This window comes from Bos grunniens, chromosome X (assembly GCF_055505025.1).
Source record: "Bos grunniens cultivar Pamir isolate PY7600 chromosome X, Bosgru_T2T1.0, whole genome shotgun sequence".
Classification (NCBI taxonomy): domain Eukaryota; kingdom Metazoa; phylum Chordata; class Mammalia; order Artiodactyla; family Bovidae; genus Bos; species Bos grunniens.
Window position 1 is genome coordinate 88,295,897 of NC_141194.1, and position 19,759 is coordinate 88,315,655.

Here is a 19,759-nt window from a genome sequence, read left to right on the forward strand (position 1 = left end):
ATCAGTCTTATGGACTCTGTGGGAGAGGGAGAGGGTGGGGAGATTTGGGAGAATGGTATTGAAACCTGTATAATATCATGTATGAAACGAGTCGCCAGTCCAGGTTCGATGCACGGTACTGGATGCTTGGGGCTGGTGCACTGGGATGACCCAGAGGGAGGGTAGGGGAGGGAGGAGGGAGGAGGGTTCAGGATGGGGAACGCGGGTATACCTGTGGCGGATTCATTTCGATATTTGGCAAAACTAATACAATATTGTAAAGTTTAAAAATAAAATAAAATTTAAAAAAAATCAAAAAAAATTAAAAAAAAAAAAAGAAAATATCTGCTTGAGTATTTAGCTCACATCACATCATAATAGCTCACATCTTTCCATGATCTCTTTTCAAAACTTACCCCCAGGTAACTCCAGATTTCTGCAATGATGTGTAAGACTAAGCCACACAAGTTTTAAAATATGATTTATTAATAAATAATTCTAAAATAAACTTATGCTATATAGCACAGAAGAGGTAGGGCACATTGACATAATTCACAAAATAAGTATGTCCAATTATGAATAAATATAGGAAATGAGAGAATAGCATTTGTAAATGCACACATTTTTCTTTGTATTCAAGTGTCAAGGAATTCAACGACTAAATATAAACACAGTACCCAAAGAGGCATTGTTAATAATTATTAGTGCACAAAAGGAAAATATTTTAACCTAAATAGATCCAAACACTGAGAACAAGACTGAGGAAGCCGAATAACACTGTGTGTTCAAGAGTATTTCTTATTCAAGTAAAACAGGTTGTTAGTATGGTGCATCAAACTATTTATGTGTTAGTTGTGTGTGTTAGTTGCTCAGTCGTGCCTGACTCTTTGTGACCCCATGGACTGCAGCTCAACAGGCTCCTCTGTCCATGAGATTTTCCAGGCGAGGATATTGGAGTGGGTTGCCATTTCCTTCTCCAGGGGATCTTCCAACCCAGTGATCCAACCCTGGTCTCCTGCACTGCAGGCAGATTCTTTACCGACTGAGCTACAAGGGAAGCCTTGTATATTTATAATCTTCTGTTATTTGTATGCTCCTGAACAATAGTGAGAGCCTAAACAGAGAACACTAGAAATCCTTTGATTAAATGAAAAAGGAAATCAATTAAACTTTTCTGGTGATCATAATGACCAATTCCTATGTTACTAATTGTATCATGGTATAATCAAATGGCTTAAGGCCTTTAGACTATTGAAGTAAGTGAACCAACCATTTCTTGGTCATATTTCAGTTATTTAATTGGCATGTAGCAATCTAACTGGTTAACCTGTAAATTCCATCCAGCTATCACTATAAAAATGGGATAGCTTATTAGTATGAGAAAACACTATTTCCTACTAGATTAATAGAAATGACTGTAAATGATCAGAATAGCACTAGAATTGAACAGAAGCCCATTTTTCAATATGTCAGAATAATAAAGAGAAGACAGAAAACATTAGCTAATTTTGTCAAAGGTTTTTATTTTTTAATCAGTGTTATTTGCCACTTTTCATCCTTGTCCACACTGTTTCATAAGAAATTAATGAAATCCAACTCTCGTTTCATAGTCATGGTGACTTCGAGAGTCTCAACATCAAGTATATAGAAGGCGTTGGCACTGCTGCAGTCCACAGGATGGGGAAGGGTTAGCAGCAGCTTCCTGAAAAACAAAATAAAAACCTAGAACCAGTGACATCAAGAAGATACCACTTTTAATAAAGGCAATGGGAAGCAATATATATCATCGCAATGTTAGGAACCAAAAAACTAGACAGTATGAATACTGGATCAAAAATATGCCTAATTAACACAAATACTATACCTTTTTTTTTCTTGGCCCTAAAACTCCAAGCAGCGGTTTGGACCACCCCTCAATGCAGGAGACTTAAAAGACTCGGATTTGATCCCTGGGTTGGGAAGATCCCCTGGAGGAGGGCATGGCAACCTACTCCAGTATTTTTGCCTGGAGAATCCCATGGATAGAGGAGCCTGGCGGGCTACAGTCCATAGGGTCACAAAGAGACAGACAAGACTGAAGTGCCTTAGCAAGCAAGCAAGCTTATTTTTTCTAAATTGACCTCATTTTGCATTATATAAACATAGTCTCAGGCTATGTTTATTGGCATAGAAATAGAACCACTGCAACTTTAAGTTGTTTGGACAGATCTCTTGCCAGTCATCCTTATGTGTAGAAGAAATGTGACTGCCTGACAGAAATCTGAAATTCGAATAGTTCTACAATAATTCTGCTAACATTACTGTAAACTGAGTCTCTACTCCAGGTGTAGTTATTGAAATTCAGGCCTGCAGTGATTTCAATACCCAATCAATGAAAGTGCTTTCTTTTGCTTGCCTCTGGTTCTTTCTACTTTACATTGACAGAAATTTCCTGTGAGAGACTGCTGAGTGTAGTTTGTAGTTTATGGCTCAGTTGCTGGATAGCTGTATGCTTCAGACGCATGGCTGGGATGAGACATCCATAAATATGTCATAGTGGTATGAATCGGAATTATGCATGGGGTCAGCACATGCTGGTATCTGAAGAAAATTAAATACATGAAGCACTTGTTACCTCACATTCTCAACAGAGAAGGCTTGAGGATCTCTATAAAAAGTGGACAGAAAAGCTCTTTTAGGAGGTATAAGACCCAAACTGGTAAAGGAATATGGTAATTTGGGTAATTTTTAGGGGGTACTTATTGAATACTTGTACAAAAAACTAGTATTTGAAAACAAAAGCCTCGAAAATCAGTCTCCTCATTATTCATTTGCAAAGACCTAAATTCAGGAAACTGGGCTCATTAAAAGTATTTATCACACAGCTCTGGAACCTAAAGGAGAAGTTTTCTGTTACTTTTGTTCCATTCCAGATATTTAGGGTAGGAGAAACAATTCTCTCCACTTGAAGTAATGAAATCGCAATGTATTTTAATATACCCTGTAATATTTGGAATCTTAAAAAAAAAAAAAGTGGGTGCAAAAACCATGTAGAGTCCATCTTTTTTTTTTTTTTTTTTGACTGTGCCATGAAGCTTGCAGGATCTTAGTTCCCCGACCAGGGATTAAACCATGCCCTTGGCAGTAAAAGTGCCAAGTTCTAACCACTGGACCTCCAGGGAGTTCCTGAGAGTCCATCTTTTTAAAGTTGTTTACAATATAGGTTGTACTAGAGTTAGATTTGCTTCATCCCTTATTCTACAAATGATAATATATTCACTTTTAAAAGAAAGCAAAGCTCAGTGGTGACAGTTTCATTGCACCAAAAGACAACTATAAATCAGCTGAAGAAGTTCCAATGATAATGTGCACTTCTCTGTCCAGACAGAAATAAATTAAAAAAAAAAGACAGTTAGTGGCCATTGGAATGATCCATCCATCCCTGCATTTTTGTCTAGTCCTTAGTAGTATAGCTTCACATACAAAAATTTTGAGTAGAAACTGTATAACTTATTTAGGCTTTTAAAAGAAGGAAAGTATTATTTGTTGAGTGAATGAATAAATGAATTAAAAGCAAATAGGTCACTACAAAATGATATTTGAATAACTAGTATAGATCAGTACTATAATAAAATATGAATGAACATTTAAACCCAATCTCTCTGCCTTTACATTGAAAAATATTTGCTTTTTAAAAAGCTAAAGTTTAGTCACTGATCAAATGTTTATCCAGTGTTAAATGGATAACCAACAAGGTCCTACTATGTAGCACAGGGAACTCTGCTCAATGTTATGTGGTAGCCTGGATGGGAGAGAAGTTTGGAGGAGGATGGATACATGCATATTGGCTGAGTCCTTTTGCTGTCCACCTAAAACTATCACAACATTGTTAATTGGCTATACTCCAATATAAAATAAAAAGTAAAAAAACAGTCTCTCCAGTGTTGCTTTTCTTTAGAAATTATTTAAATGCAAATAATAATATATGAAAGTAAAAACAAAAAAATATCTATACAGTGAATTCTAGTTTAGAGACTTATATGCTTACATTTATATTAGAGAATTCAAGTTGATGTTTCTTGCCAAGAGATTTAAATATACAACAACCTTGTTCTGTGCATATTCACATAATGTACTTTTTATTTTATGTAGTTTATGAATTATTTGATTTACATATCTGGGCTTAAAAAAGATATGGCCTTTTTAAGGTTTCCTGTTGGAGATATAACTATTTTCAAAGAAAGCAGAAACAGCTACTGAGCTGCAATTCACTATTGCATTTAGAAAACTTTTTTTTAGGTGTTTATGTCTTTGAATATCAGTCAATTCAATCTAAATCAAAGGAGCACAGCAAAAGTGAGATAATCTAAAGTAACAAACAACCAGAAATTAACTCATGTTTATCTTTAGAATGTGTTTTTATTATCACATTCAAGGAATTCATTGAAGATATTCTTAGAATCCATCTTAAAAAATAATGAAACCCCATATGAAGATAAAGTCCGGAGATTTTGAGACATTATACAATTTCACCTATCTTTCTTCCTTTCTACCTACCCTGTTGGGAATCTATATGCCAAAACAACCAGTTTTTTTAAAATGAAGGATTCAGCAAACATTTCTTTTCATTCTATAATGCTAAAAATCTGGGTTTTATTCATAATTTTAATGCAATTGACTATCAATAGATTGATATCTAGTCAATTTAGTTAAAATAATTCCACTCATTTTCCCTTATAGGTACATGAACAGAATGTCCACTGTTATGCTTCTTGAAACCAGTAAGCATAGTGTTACAGGGTGTCAAAGTTAGAAACTAAAGAAAGTAGATGTGAATATCGGCAAACTCAAAGCAAGACACATTTCCAATAATACTAGTTCAGATAATATCAGGGCTCCAAAGAATGTTTGAGTTTTTAGGAAAAGTAATAAAAATTTTAATTCTTTCTTCTCCCTTAATTAATGACCTTTTTCTTAACAGACAGTACTTTTATGTGCTGAGCATTTAATATATTAGTACTGTATGATCCAAATGACCTACTGCAGCCCACATTCTATTTGGAAAAATATCTCTGTGTGAGTCTTTCATTTAGTGGGCTTTGAAAGGTATCTGGAATGACAGCATAGCCAGAGCAGCTGCCTAAAGATTGATGGAGACAGTGAGAACCGCTACGGGAATGGAAATTAACTCCATGGTGTGTAGATGTCTGTGCTTTTAACAAGTGCACAAATATCATGGAAGATTGACTGCTCATTTAACCAACTTCCCTTGCAAAGGTTGTGTGGAAAGAGTAAATGTGTGTATAGCATGTAATGAAAAAATTACTATACTCCTTGATGTCAATGGTGAAAATAAGGAATGTGATTTTCATAACATGAGACAATTTTTGAGTGAATACATTTTTAAAATTATATTAAGGAGAAAATATTTGATATGTATTCCTCTGTAGGTCATTTGTGGTTAAATTCCTCTATGGTAGAAATCAAAGTTAAGCTACTCATGTACATTGGTGTGTTTACACATAGAAGTCTTTTGTAGCAGAGATCAGATTTTGTTATTTTCTCAAAGCCCTATGATCAACAGAGAAGAACTATAGGTACTGATAATGGAAGGAAGATAATATGCTAGCATCTGACTGCTCCCCACACCCATTTTGAAATGTCTATGAGTTAACAAAGGTCCACTGCAGTCAACCAAGTGTGCTAACTGCTACACATCCAGCTGAAAAGTGAACAAAGCAATGAGATATTCAGATATTTTATCTAGCACATGCCAGGTTCTATTGATTCCTTCCTTATATAGTTAGTTTTGAGAGACAGGGTTGATTTATCCAGGTTTCAGGATAAACATTTTATCAGAATTTTACCTTATATATTGTGTTTGGGGAACAGCATTTGAACTTGTATAATAACAAGACTATTTTTGAACATATCAAATGTTTAATTGAATTATTCCATTATCATCTGCATTAATTTAAAATGTATTCATGCAACTTGAGGATCCAGTGATAAATTAGCTGTTAGATTTTTGTTTTAGGTAATTGATAAGTCTTTTCATTGATTTTTAGATGAATATAATCAAACAACCTTATGCTATGCTATGCTAAGTCACTTCAGTCGTGTCCGACTCTGTGTGACCCCATAGACGGGAGCCACCAGGCTCCCTCGTCCCTGGGATTCTCCAGGCAAGAACACTGGAGTGGGTTGCCATTTCCTTCTCCAATGCAGGAAAATGAAAAGGGAAAGCGAAGTTGTTTTGTGGAATTTACTCGACGTTTAAATGCTCTTTTGATGAATTTGTGGGGGAGAAAGTGTTCTCCCCGTCCTACTCCTCCGCCATCTTGGCTCCTCCGACCCAATCAAAAAATGGGCCAAAGAACTAAATAGACATTTCTCCAAAAAAGACATACAGATGGCTAACAAACACATGAAAAGATGCTCAACATCACTCATTATCAGAGAAATGCAAATCAAAACCACTATGAGGTACCATTTCACACCAGTCAGAATGGCTGCGATCCAAAAGTCTACAAATAATAAATGCTGGAGAGGGTGTGGAGAAAAGGGAACCCTTTTACACTGTTGGTGGGAATGCAAACTAGTACAGCCACTATGGAGAACAGTGTGGAGATTCCTTAAAAAACTGGAAATAGAACTGCCTTATGATCCAGCAACCCCACTGCTGGGCATACACACTGAGGAAACCAGAAGGGAAAGAGACACGTGTACCCCAATGTTCATCGCAGCACTGTTTATAATAGCCAAGACATGGAAGCAACCTAGATGTCCATCAGCAGGTGAATGGATAAGAAAGCTGTGGTACATATACACAATGGAGTATTACTCAGCCATTAAAAAGAATACATTTGAATCAGTTCTAATGAGGTGGATGAAACTGGAGCCTATTATACAGAGTGAAGTAAGCCAGAAGGAAAAACATAAATACAGTATACTAATGTATATATATGGAATTTAGAAAGATGGTAACAATAACCCAGTGTACGAGACAGCAAAAGAGACACTGATGTATAGAACAGTCTTATGGACTCTGTGGGAGAGGGAGAGGGTGGGAAGATTTGGGAGAATGGCAATGAAACATGTAAAATATCATGTAGGAAATGAGTTGCCAGTCCAGGTTCGATGCATGATGCTGGATGCTTGGGGCTGGTGCACTGGGACGGCCCAGAGGGATGGTATGGGGAGGGAGGAGGGAGGAGGGTTCGGGATGGGGAACACATGTATACCTGTGGCGGATTCATTTTGATATTTGGCAAAACTAATACAATTATGTAAAGTTTAAAAATAAAATAAAATTAGAGATAAAAAAAAAAAAAAAAAGAAAAGGGAAAGCGAAGTCGCTCAGTCGTGTCTGACTCTTAGCGACCCCATGCACTGCAGCCTACCAGGCTCCTCCATCCATGGGATTTTCCAGGCAAGAGTGCTGGAGTGGGGTGCCATTGCCTTCTCCGCAAACAACCTTAGAGCCCCACAATATCCAAAACGCTTAAAGATTGCTTCTTTCATGCCATCACTGTACAAAAAAATATCACACGCAAGACTTACAACTTAAAAGATTTTCACCTCCAGCTGTTTTTCGTCATAGATAAGCAAACTGTATCTGAATGTCAGGGACTATGTTTTGGTGGTATCAACCTACTCCAAATCTATGCATGTAAAGTGGTAAAAAATCTAGGTATTTACAAATATATTTATGTTTATATTAACCAGATCAAACATCTGAATGATTAACTGACTTTTTCACTTTTCTTCTGACTTTGGGGGTGATACAAAATAACTACATACACTTTTATAAAGGATATTGACAAAAGATTCATTAATATTATAACATTCATTATTCTAGCTCCAAGTTTTACTCACTTATTAGGAGTACGGAGGTCAAGGATCGTCTCCTGAATGTCAACTTTAATATCAGAAGGGTTGGTGTTTGGTAGTTTAATTTTCACCTGAAAGAAAAAATGAGAAGAAAAATACTGTTGTCTTGAAGAACAATTTGAAGAGTCCAATAAAATAAGAGGGAATGAGAACTAAAATTTATTTAAATGCCAACTATGTGCCAGACTCTGCTCTTATAACAATCTTGAGAAGCAGTGTTTATTATCTTCATTGTACAGATGGAGAAACCAAGATCCAGAGAAGTTTAGTGAGTGAACCAAGGCAACCATCTGTAATTTGACTAAGATTCTTCTTCTTCTAAGTCGCTTCAGTCGTGTTCGACTCTGTGCAACCCCATAGATGGCAGCCCACCAGGCTCCCCCATCCCTGGGATTCTCCAGGCAAGTACACTGGAGTGGGTTGCCATTTCCTTCTCCAATGCATGAAGGTGAAAAGTGAAAGTGAAGTCGTTCAGTCCTGTCCGACTCTGAGCAACCCCATGGACTGCAGCCTACCAGGCTCCTCCATCCATGGGATTTTCCAGGCAAGAGTACTAGAGTGGGGTGCCATCACCTTATCTGCCTTCAAAGTTATTATTGAAACACTTTGGTTACATGCCAGTACCTTCATTGCTTGAAGGTGCATGCTAGTACACCTGCTAGAGCTGGGAACCTTCCACTGCCTTTATATCACTGGGTACTTTGTATAAAAAATGGTTAGTTCTCATGTTGGGTGTGGGTTGGTGATGCTATGTTGTAGTCTCCTGGCATTAATTCCCATGCCACATTTCCTAGAGAACTGTAGGAGTCCAGAAAACTTGCTAATATAACAAAAGAGAAATAACAATATGACCACTACTCAAAAAATGGGACTATTTATTGATTTAATAAGATTTCACTCAAAACTTGTCTCATCTCAATTACCACACGGCCCAGCAATTCAACTCCTGAGTATATATATGTGTGTGTGTGTGTATTCAAGAGCATTAAAAACAACCAAACAAAATTATGTACATAACGTTTTTTGTTCAGGGCAGCATTATTCACAATAGCCAAAAGGCATCAAAAACCCAAATGCACATCAACTGATGAATGGATAAACAAAGTGTAGTCTAATCCCTACCGTGGAGTATTATTCAGCTATAAAATGGAATGAAATACTATAACATGAATGATCCTTGAAAACATTAAGCTAAAAAGTCACATATTGTAGGATTCTAGTTATCTGGAATATCCAGAATAGGCAAATCTATAGAGAATGAAAACAGATTAGTGGTTACTGGAGGGACTGGGGAAGGAGAAAAGAGGTGTGACAAAAGGATTTCCTTTTGGGTTGATGCAAATGTTCTGGAATTAGATAGTGGTGATGGTTGTGCAACATTGTGAGCACACTACATGTCACTATGGTAAATTGTATATTATGTGTATTTTATCACAATACAAAGTCTAATCTCTAACTCTAATCCATTCTCTTTTCAATAGAAGTTGATCTTTCTCTCAGCATGTAGTTTCCATGAACAACTTTAAGTTAAATTATGAAGTCTTCACTAATATGAGCTAGAAGACTTGAAATTCTGAACATCTGTTGAGTTCAGAGCTGGAATAACAAGGATAAAAGCAATACATTACAAAGGAAATACCTATCAAATAGTGGGGAAAAAATCAGAATTTCTTACAAGAAGCTTAAAATAGGCGATAGTGTTTTCACAATATAAAGTATGTGAATAAATACGTGTCTGTGAGTTATATTTTACTTTATTAAATCTGTATATAAACAAACATTTGTAAATAGAACTCTAGAGGTCCTACCATCTAAATGTATCCTTTGGTTCATATTTTCATTAAACAATTACCTCCTAATTTATATTTTGAAAATTCAAATCTACTAAAAAAGAGATGCTTTTAATGAGAGAAACAGAACATTTCTCAAAGAGGAAGTTATAGGGGCTCTACCTCAAATTAAATGAGCAGTCTATTGGACAAGAAAGACCAATTTTTCCACAAAAACATTCAGATAGGATAGTCCGGTTGAGATGTTCTTTAGTTGCCAGATGATTCATTTCACTTGGACTCAGAAATACAAAAATTTTTCTTTAGTTTGAAATGTTTATATCTTTCAAGGTAAAAGATTATTTCCCCAGTGTTGAAATGACATTTGAGTTTAAAAAAATGACTTACATGAAATTTTGATACAACTTTTGGGTAGAAACTTCAAAGTGGTTCTTAAAATCGTTTGCAAGTCTAATTAAGGGTAATTCAGAAACAACTCAGTAATTTTTCCTTTTGAGGAAATTAAAATTGTGTACTAAAATGGTTTCACAGGACAGGAGAAAGAACAAATTAAGTGGAATGGTACACATTAATATCTCATAAAGTAGAAGATTTGATGAAGAGTCAACAGAAAGACTCCTCCTGAAACATGAATCAGACTTCCTCAAAAATACTTTTAATGAATACCTGGAAAATAGACATGGCTACTATTGACTTAGAACTGACTGTACCCAAGACCTAACGTGTCCAGTATTAGTAAACACAGTATTTCACTGACCAAAGGAATTGATGTTCCTCTCTTTACATAGGATACAAATGGAATTCATTTAAAAATGTATTTTAATAGGTAACTAAGGAAAACTGATAAAAATTTCATTGGCAAATTTTTGATCTTTTGGGAGATCAACCTTTGGAATCAAATTTGGGCTTGAATTCTGGTTCTGCTACCTATTGTTAGGGTGGTGCAAAAGTAATTGTGGTTTCAGACTGAATTTTAAATAATTATAAATAGGCTCAAACACATCTTTATTAATCAAAATAAGAACCATTACAATCAACACATTTTTGCCAACAAGAAATAAGTTGATTTAATCATGTAGCATAAAAATCCATGCTTCGAGATTTGACGAACTCTTGGAAAACATTTTCTACATCCTACTGGTTGTGGAAGCATATTCCCTGCAAAAAACTGTCAAGATGCTTGAAGACAGTTGGCAAGAAGTCAGGGGAATATGGCAGATGAGGCAAAACTTCATAGCCCAATTCGTTCAACTTTTGAAGTGCTGGTTGTGTGACATGTAGTCAGGCATTGTTGTGAAGAATTGGGTCTTTTCTGTTGACCAATGCCTGCTGCAGATGTTGCAATTTTCAGTGCATCTCATTGATTTGCTCTGAGCATACTTCTCAGATGTAATGGTTTTGCCGGATTCAGAAAGATGGATCAGGCTGGCAGCAGACCACCAGTGACCATGACTTATTTTGGTGGAAGTTTGGCTTTGGAAAGTGCACTGAGCTGGTCGTTGCCAGTTTGTCATATAAAATTCACTTTTCGTCACACGCCACAATCCGATCGAGAAATGGTTTGTTGTTTCGAAGAATAAGAGAAGACAACACAACAAAATGATTTTTTTATTTGCAATCAGCTCATGAGACACCCACTTATCAAGCTTTTCCACTTTTCCAATTTGCTTCAAATGCTCAACGACCATAGAATGGTCGATGTTGATTTCTTCGACATCTTGTGTAGCTGTAAGAGGATCAGCTTCAATGATCCTTTCAATTGGTTGCTGTCAACTTCTGAAGGGTGGCCACTATGCTTCTCATCTTCAAGGCTCTCATCGCCTTTGCAAAACTCCTGAACCACCAGTGCACTGTACATTCATTAGCAGTTCCTGGGCCAAATGTATCGTTCACGTTGTGAGTTGTCTCTGCTGCTTTACGACTCATTTTGAACTCAAATATGAAAATCACTTGAATTTGCTTTTTGTATAACATTATTCCCATAGTCCAAAATTAATATAAAATAAACAGCAAGTAATAAGTCATTTCCCTGGGTTGAGAAGATTCCCTGGAGAAGGGCATGGCAAGCCACTCCTGTATTCTTGCTTGGAGAATCCCCATGGACAGAGGACCCTGGTAAGCTGCAGTCCATGTGGTCACAAAGAGTCGGACACGACTGAAGCGACTTAGCATGCATGCAAAGTCATTAGCAAAAAAAGCATAAAGTGAGAAATGCACATTGAAATGATGTACAACATAACCACATTTATTAAGAATGTATTTTAACATCAAAAGGCAAATTTCAACAATGCAAAAACTGCAATTATGTTTGTACCAACCTAATAGTTACTGTTTATTAGTTATCTATTGTGGTATAACCAAAACCAATTATACTTCCTCCCTCCTTAATTTATGACTCAAAAACAACAATTAACATTTATTATCTTATATATATTCCATAGGTTAGGAATTCAGAAGAGGCTTAGTTAGGTAGTTCTGTCTTAGGTAGGGTTTATCATGAGTTTGTGTTCAAGATATTGGCTGAGCTGCAGATATCTGAAGGCTTTATTGGGGCTAGAGAATCTGCCTCCAAGATGACTCACTCACACATCTGATGGCAAGAGAACTCAGTGTTAAGGGAATCACTGACCAAAACCACCTACACTGGCTAGGCACCACAGTAACCATGTGTATGAGTTATCTTACAACAGGAGGTCCTGGTAAAGAATGTGGAACTAACAAGCTACCACGAACAGGAAGAATTCAGGAAAGGTCAAAAGGAGAGAGGGGATGCTAGTTCAGATGTCCTACCAACCTCCCAGAATCCTTCTCACTGGAATCCATCTTGGCTGAGAGATACACCATTAGGAAGGACCCTGAGTCAGAATGATTGGCCAGAGACAGTCCAGAAACTAACTCCATTACTATAAACTGAAGACTGTGAGCCACGTGGCAGAGAAGTTCTTCTATGTTCCCTTACCCTGCTACTCTCCACCCAGGCACCCCTTTCCAATAGTCTCTTGCTTTGTCAGCATGTGTGTCTCTTCAGATAATTCATTTTCAAGTGTTAGACAAGAGCCCATTCTCGGGCCCTTGAAGGAGTCCCCCTTCCTGCAACATCAGTTCTTCAACACATGGACTTCTCAATAGGACTTAGAGCCTTGACTGTCCTTATGACACAACAGCTGTCTTCTCCCCTGAGTGAATGATCCAAAAGTGTGAGACAGAAGGCATGCCTTTTTCAGAAATGTAGCCTCAGAAGATGTATACTTTCATTTCTATAATATCCTAGTGGTTATACAGGTCAGCCCCATTCGATGTGAGAGTGGAATACACAAAGGGAAGGATATCAGAAGGTGAGAATCATTGTGGGCCATCTCAAAGCCTGACTACCGCTGTACCCAAGACTAACTTTAGTTTACACTTCTGCCTTCCAGCCATGTGGATAAAACAGGAAAAGAGTCCACTAATTTAAAGTTTGTGAGATTCCTTCTTTCCACCTTCAGCTTTTCTTCAGGAGAGTAGTCAAAACTACTTCTTCAGGCTCTTTAGGAATTCACTTTGAGGCTTTCCTGGAAATGGGTAAATGTAGGTCAAATTGCTTATCAATTGTTTTCACTGTCTTTCATTTATTCTCCCCTATGTGTTGTAACAGAGCTAGTTTAATATCCCTAAGCTTTTGGGAGTGGGGTCATTAATGTGAGATTTTCATTTTGAGGTTTAGATTTCCTCTTTATTGTCTTATTCCTATGTTAGATTTACATGACAAGATGGTTCTTAAAGACAGTATATTCCTATAATCTGTAGGTGATTAATATAGACTTTCCAGTTCCTCTGATAAGTGTCTTTGATCATATTCTAAGTTGTTTGAAAATCAAAATGAGAAAGTCAAATAGCAAGTGTTTGTTAGAAATCAACGATTTTAGGCTTTCTCCTGAACTATCACTTCCTGAATGCCAGAACATAAGAATAAGTGATGCATACCTTATATATGTGACTTGACCAATCTATGAGATCTACTGAAATTTTAGTGAGGCTTAATATATACAGAAAAATTTGAAAAACAGCAGCCATCTCCAGTATATTTGATTCTTGACAACGAAGTTAAGACTATATGAGTTTCCATTTGAAACACAAAAATATTAGGAGATTTTGATTAACAGAAAAGTTTGGTTAAGTCTCATTTTGAATTGCTTCAGTGATTTAACTTCCCATTGTTTACCTATGGAAACACATGTGAGATATTTTTTTCAGTGCAACCATAGTATTTTATAAAAACTCTCAGGAGCAATGATAATCTATAGGAAAATGAAAAAAAAAAAATTAAAGGGATAGATCCCCGTACTTTGAAATTGTATAAATATTTACCTCTGGATATAAAAATATGGAGGTATATGTTCTCAAAAACTAAGATATGAAACCAACAGATATCTTTTAAAAGTAGTGGATACATTTTCTATAACATTCCAGTACCATATGGCCATGTCTGTTTCATAAGATCATGAGCATGATTCCTCTCCTTTCACAGGAGTCCAGAGTAAGCCCAGCTCATTCTGGAGTAAGAACACTCATCTAGAGGACCTTCATACTTCTGTTGGTACCCACATTTATCCCCAAACACAGCCTCACTGCCATTATCTGTTTTGAGGCTGTTGGAACTAAATTCATTATACTTTTTATCTCTGCTGCTGCTAAGTCGCTTCAGTCGTGTCCAACTCTGTGCAACCCCATACACGGCAGCCCACCAGGCTCCCCCGTCTCTGGGATTCTCCAGGCAAGAACACCGGAGCGGGTTGCCATTTCCTTCTCCAGTGCATGAAAGTGAAAAATTAAAGTGAAGTCGCTCAGTCGTGTCCAACGCTTAGCGACCCCATGGACTGCAGCCTACCAGGCTCCTCCGACCATGGGATTTTCCAGGCAAGAGCACTGGAGTGGGTTGCCATTGCCTTCTCCCTTTTTATCTCTATTTGTCAATAAACACAGGAAGCCTCAGATTTCTAAGTCTTTCCTTATCACTTAATAATTACCATCTGGTCTTCCTAGCTTCTATTTTGTTTCCATTTCCTACCCCTTACCAACTCATGAAACCCTTCCATTAGATCTTCTGGAACACTAGTACAACATCCCTTATCTCATTAGCCTCTCAATATTCTCTGCAATTTTTCTTAAACTGATGGTTTACCTTAGTTTACCTTGATGACACTGATTCCCTTATAGTCTTCTCAATTTGTGCCTGTCTTTTTTTTCCCCCCTCCCAATTTTCGTATATCATTAGGCCTGCCTCCGCTTCCTTGCATCTTTTTAAAAATAAATCTCATGTCTTCATACTATACCACCAATTACCCTCCTTGTTGGCACCATCTACCAATTCCTGAGTCAGATTTCCTATACCTATTTCTCTAAGAATAGTTCTTTGTTCTCTATTGATATTTCTAACATTAACTGGTATCTTAAACATTGGTGATTTAAATATCCACTTAGATAACTTTCCAGCATCCTAGCCTCACTTCCTGATGGGGAGAGATGCCTTCAAGTCTTTGCACAAATTGCCTTCTCAGTAAGGTCTTCCCTGATCACAGAATTTAAAACTGCAGCCACTAGCTTCCCTAGTACATGCTATCACTTCACCTTGCTTTTTCCCCCTTCATAGCATTAATCACCTTCCAATGTAAAATACAATTTTGCATTTATTTTGTTCATTCAACTCTCCCACTGAAAGTATGCTTTGTGAATACAGTGATATTTGTGTTTTGTTTATTACTATGGGATATCATAGGTAATCAATAAATATGTGTTGAGTAAATGAATTTATACAAAGATGTTTCAATATTAAGAAACTGAATATACCAGTAGATCAAAAAGTAAAAATATCATGTTGTTGCTGCTAAGTCACTTCAGTCGTGTCCAACTCTGTGCAACCCCATAGATGGCAGCCCATCAGGCTTCCCCATCCTTGGGATTCTCCAGGCAAGAACACTGGAGTGGGTTGCATTTCCTTCTCCAGTGCATGAAAGTGAAAAATGAAAGTCAAGTCGTTCAGTCATGTCTGACTCTAGCGACCCCATGGACTGCAGCCTACCAGGCTCCTCCATCCATGGGATTTTCTAGGCAAAAGTACTGGAGTGGGGTGCCATTGCCTTCATTAAAAAGGCATTTGATCAATCAGAATAGATGAACAGGTTCTTAACACACAACACAAAAGTTAGTATCAGGGTGAATGAGGAAACATCAGAAATATTCTAAAGGGGAGAAATAAATAAAACCATTATTTACTACTATTATGTAACATAGTTCTGGAGGTACTAACTCATGCAATTCAACAGGAAAGAATTAGGAGGTAATTATCACTATCTGAAGGAAGAGCGGCAGCAGCTGTACGGTGCTGGAGCTGCTGCAGCTGCGTGGCGCTGGAGCGACTGTGGGGAGATACCCCACACTAAGGGCAGAGAAGCCCCAGCAAGACGGTAGGCACTGGAGCAACTTTGAGGAGATACTCCATGTCCAAGGGCAAAGGAGAAGCCCCAGCAAGACAGTAGGAGGGATGAAATAGCGTTTAGAATTAAACCCCATACCCGCCAGAGACGCTCAGAGGAATCAAACAAACCTTATGCGCACCAGGACCCAGAGACACCACAGAGACCAAGACAGAACTGTGTTTGAGTGTCTCCTGTGAATGTACGGGTCAGCAGTGGACTGCCGCAGGGGCAGGGGCTCTGGGTGCAGCAGACATGGGCTGAGTGCAGCTGACTTGGGTATGGCATAAGCCCTCTTGGAGGAGGTCACCATTAACCCCACCACAGGGTTGCCAGAACTTACACAGGACTGGGGAAACAAACTCTTGGAGGGCACAAACAGAACCTTGTGTACACCAGGACCCAGGAGAAAGGAGCAGTGACCCTAGAAGAGACTGACCCAGACTTGCCTGTGATTGTCCAGGAGTCTCTGGTGGAGGCGTGGGTTGGCAGTGGCCTGCTGTAGGGTTGGGGGCACTGAGTGTAGCAGTGAGTGCATGGAACCTTTTGAAGGAGGTCGCCATTATCTTCATTACCTCCACCACAGTTTGGTCCCAGGTAAATAACATGGAGGGAACACAGCTTCACCCATCAACAGAAAATTGGATTAAAGATTTACTGAGCATGGCCCTGCCCATCAGAACAAGACCCAGTTTCCCCCTCAGTCAGTCTCTCCCATCAGGAAGCTTGCATAAGTCTCTTATCCTTCTCCATCAGAGGACAGACAGACTAAGAACCACAATCAGAGAAAACTAACCAAACTGATCACATGGACCACAGTCTTGTCTAATTCAATGAAACTATGAGCCATGCCTTGTAGGGCCACCCAAGATGGACGGGTCATGGTAGAGAGTTCTGACAAAACATGGTCCACTGGAGAAGGGAATGGGCAAACCACATCAGTATTCTTGCCTTGAGAACCCCATGAATGGTATGAAAAGGCAAAAAGGTAGGACACTGAAAGATGAACTTCCCAGGTCGATAGGTGCCCATTATGCTGCTGGCGAAGAGTGGAGAAATAACTCCAGAAAGAATGAAGAGACAGAGCCAAAGCAAAAACAACACCCAGTTGTGGATGGAACTGGTGATAGAAGTAAAATCCGATACTGTAAAGAGCAATATTGCATAGGAATCTGGAATGTTAGGTCCATGAATCAAGGCAAATTGGAAGGGGTCAAACAGGAGATGGCAAGAGTGAACGCTGACATTTTAGGAATCAGCGAACTAAAATGGACTAGAATGGGTGAATTTAACATAGATGACCATTACATCTACTACTGTGGGCAAGAATCCCTTAGAAGAAATGGACTAGCCATCACAGTCAACAAAAGAGTCTGAAATGCAGTATTTGGATGCAATCTCAAAAACGACAGAATGTTCCTTTCCAAGGGAAACCATTCCATATCACAGTAATCCAAGTCAATGACCTGATCAGCAATGCTGAAGAAGCTGAAGTTGGATAGTTCTATGAAGACCTACAAGACATTCTAGAACTAACACCCAAAAAAGATGTCCTTTTCATAATAGGGGACTGGAATGCAAAAGTAGGAAGTCAAGAAATACCTGGAGCAACAGGCAAATTTGGCCTTGGAGTACAGAATGAAGCAGGGCAAAGGCTGATAGAATTTTGCCAAGAGAACTCACTGGTCATAGCAAACACCCTCTTTCAACAATAGAAGAGACGACTCTATACATGGACATCACCAGATGGTCAACATCAAAATCAGACTGAGTATGTTCTTTATAGCCAAAGATAGAGAAGCTCTATACAGTTAGCAAAAATAAGACTGGGAGTGGACTATGGCTCAGATCATGAACTCCTTATTGCCAAATTCAGACTGAAATTGAATAAAGTAGGGAAAACCACTAGACCATTCAGGTATGACCTTACGATTATACAGTGGAACTGAGAAATAGATTCAAGGGATTGAATCTGATAGGCAAAGTGCCTGAAGAACTATGGATGGAGGTTCATGACATTGTACAGGAGGCAGTGATCAAGACCATCCCCAAAAAAAGAAATGCAAAAAGGCAAAAAGGTTGTTTGAGGAGGCCTTAAAAATAGCTTAGAAAAGAAGAGAAGCTAAAGGTAAAGAAGAAAAGGAAAGATATACCCATTTGAATGCAGAGTTCCAAAGAATAGCAAGGAGAGATAAGACCACCTTCCTCAGTGATCAGTGTGAAGAAATAGAGGAAACCAATAGAATGGGAAAGACTATCTCTTCAAGAAAATTAGAGATAGCAAGGGAACATTTCATGCAAAGATGGGCACAATAAAGGACAGAAATGGTATGGACCTAACAGAAGCAGAAGATATTAAGAAGAGGTGGCAAGAATACACAGAAAAACTATACAAAAAAGATCTTCATGACCCAGATAATCATGATGGTATGATCACTCACCTAGAGCCAGACATTCTGGAGTGCGAAGTTGAGTGGGCCTTAGGAAGCATCACTATGAACAAAGCTAGTGGAGGTGATGGAATTCCAGTTGAGCTACTTCAAATCCTAAAAGATGATGCTATGAAAGTGCTGTACTCAATATGCCAGCAAATTGGGAAAACTCAGCAGTGCCCATAGGACTGGAAAAGGTCAGTTTTCATTCCAATCCCAAAGAAAGGCAATGCCAAAGAATGCTCAAACTACCACACGATTGCACTCATCTCACATGCTAGTAAAGTAATGCTCAAAATTCTCCAAGACAGGCTTCAACAGTATGTGATCCATGAACTTCCTGATGTTCAAGTTGGTTTTAGAAAAGGCAGAGGAACAAGAGATCAAATTGCCAACATCTACTGGATCATCGAAAAAGCAAGAGAGTTCCAGAAAATTATCTATTTCTGCTTTATTGACTATGCCAAAGCCTTTGACTGTGTGGATCACAATCAACTGTGGAAAATTCTTAAAGAGATGGGAATACCATACCACCTGACCTGCCTCCTGAGAAATCTATATGCAGGTCAAGAAATAACAGTTAGAACTGGACATGGACCAACAGACTGGTTCCAAATTGGGAAAGGAGTATGTCAAGGCTGTATATTGTCACCCTGCTTATTTAACTTATATGCAGCGTATATCATGAGAAATGCTGGGCTGGATGAAGCACAAGCTGGAATTAAGATTGCCAGGAGAAATATCAATAACCTCAGATATGCAGATGACACCACCCTTATGGCAGAAAGAGAAGCGAAGATCATGGCATCTGGTCCCATCACTTCATGGCAAATAGATGGGAAACAGTGGAAACAGTGTCAGACTTTGTTTTTTTGGGCTCCAAAATCACTGCAGATGGTGACTGCAGCCATGAAATTAAAAGACAATTTCTCCTTGGAAGAAAAGTTATGACCAACCTAGACAGCATATTAAAAAGCAGAGACATCACTTTGCCAACAAAGGTCCATCTAGTCAAAGCTATGGTTTTTCCAGTCGTCATGTATGGATGTAAGAGTTGGACTATAAAGATAGCTGAGCACCGAAGAATCGATGCTTTTGAATTGTGGTGTTGGAGAAGACTCTTGAGAGTCCCTTGGACTGCAAGGAGATCCATCAGTCCATCCTAAAGGAAATCAGTCCTGAATATTCATTGGAAGGACTGATGCTGAAGCTGAAACTCCAATACTTTGGCCAT

At 38.3% G+C, this 19,759-nt stretch overlaps 1 protein-coding gene across 2 annotated transcripts in view; it reads right to left on the reverse strand.

The window, feature by feature from the left end:
- Nucleotides 1-1,482: 1,482 nt before the first annotated feature.
- DNAAF6 (dynein axonemal assembly factor 6) overlaps nucleotides 1,483-19,759 on the reverse strand; it is a 48,976-nt gene continuing 30,699 nt past the window's right edge. For both annotated transcript variants that reach the window (XM_086389649.1, XM_086389648.1), the window contains exons 6-7: nucleotides 7,837-7,922; nucleotides 1,483-1,681 (exon numbers count right to left, since the gene is read on the reverse strand). In XM_086389649.1, the coding sequence (XP_086245775.1) occupies nucleotides 1,552-1,681; nucleotides 7,837-7,922 (216 nt within the window). In that variant the 3' untranslated portion in view covers nucleotides 1,483-1,551. The remainder of the gene's footprint in view (nucleotides 1,682-7,836; nucleotides 7,923-19,759) is intronic.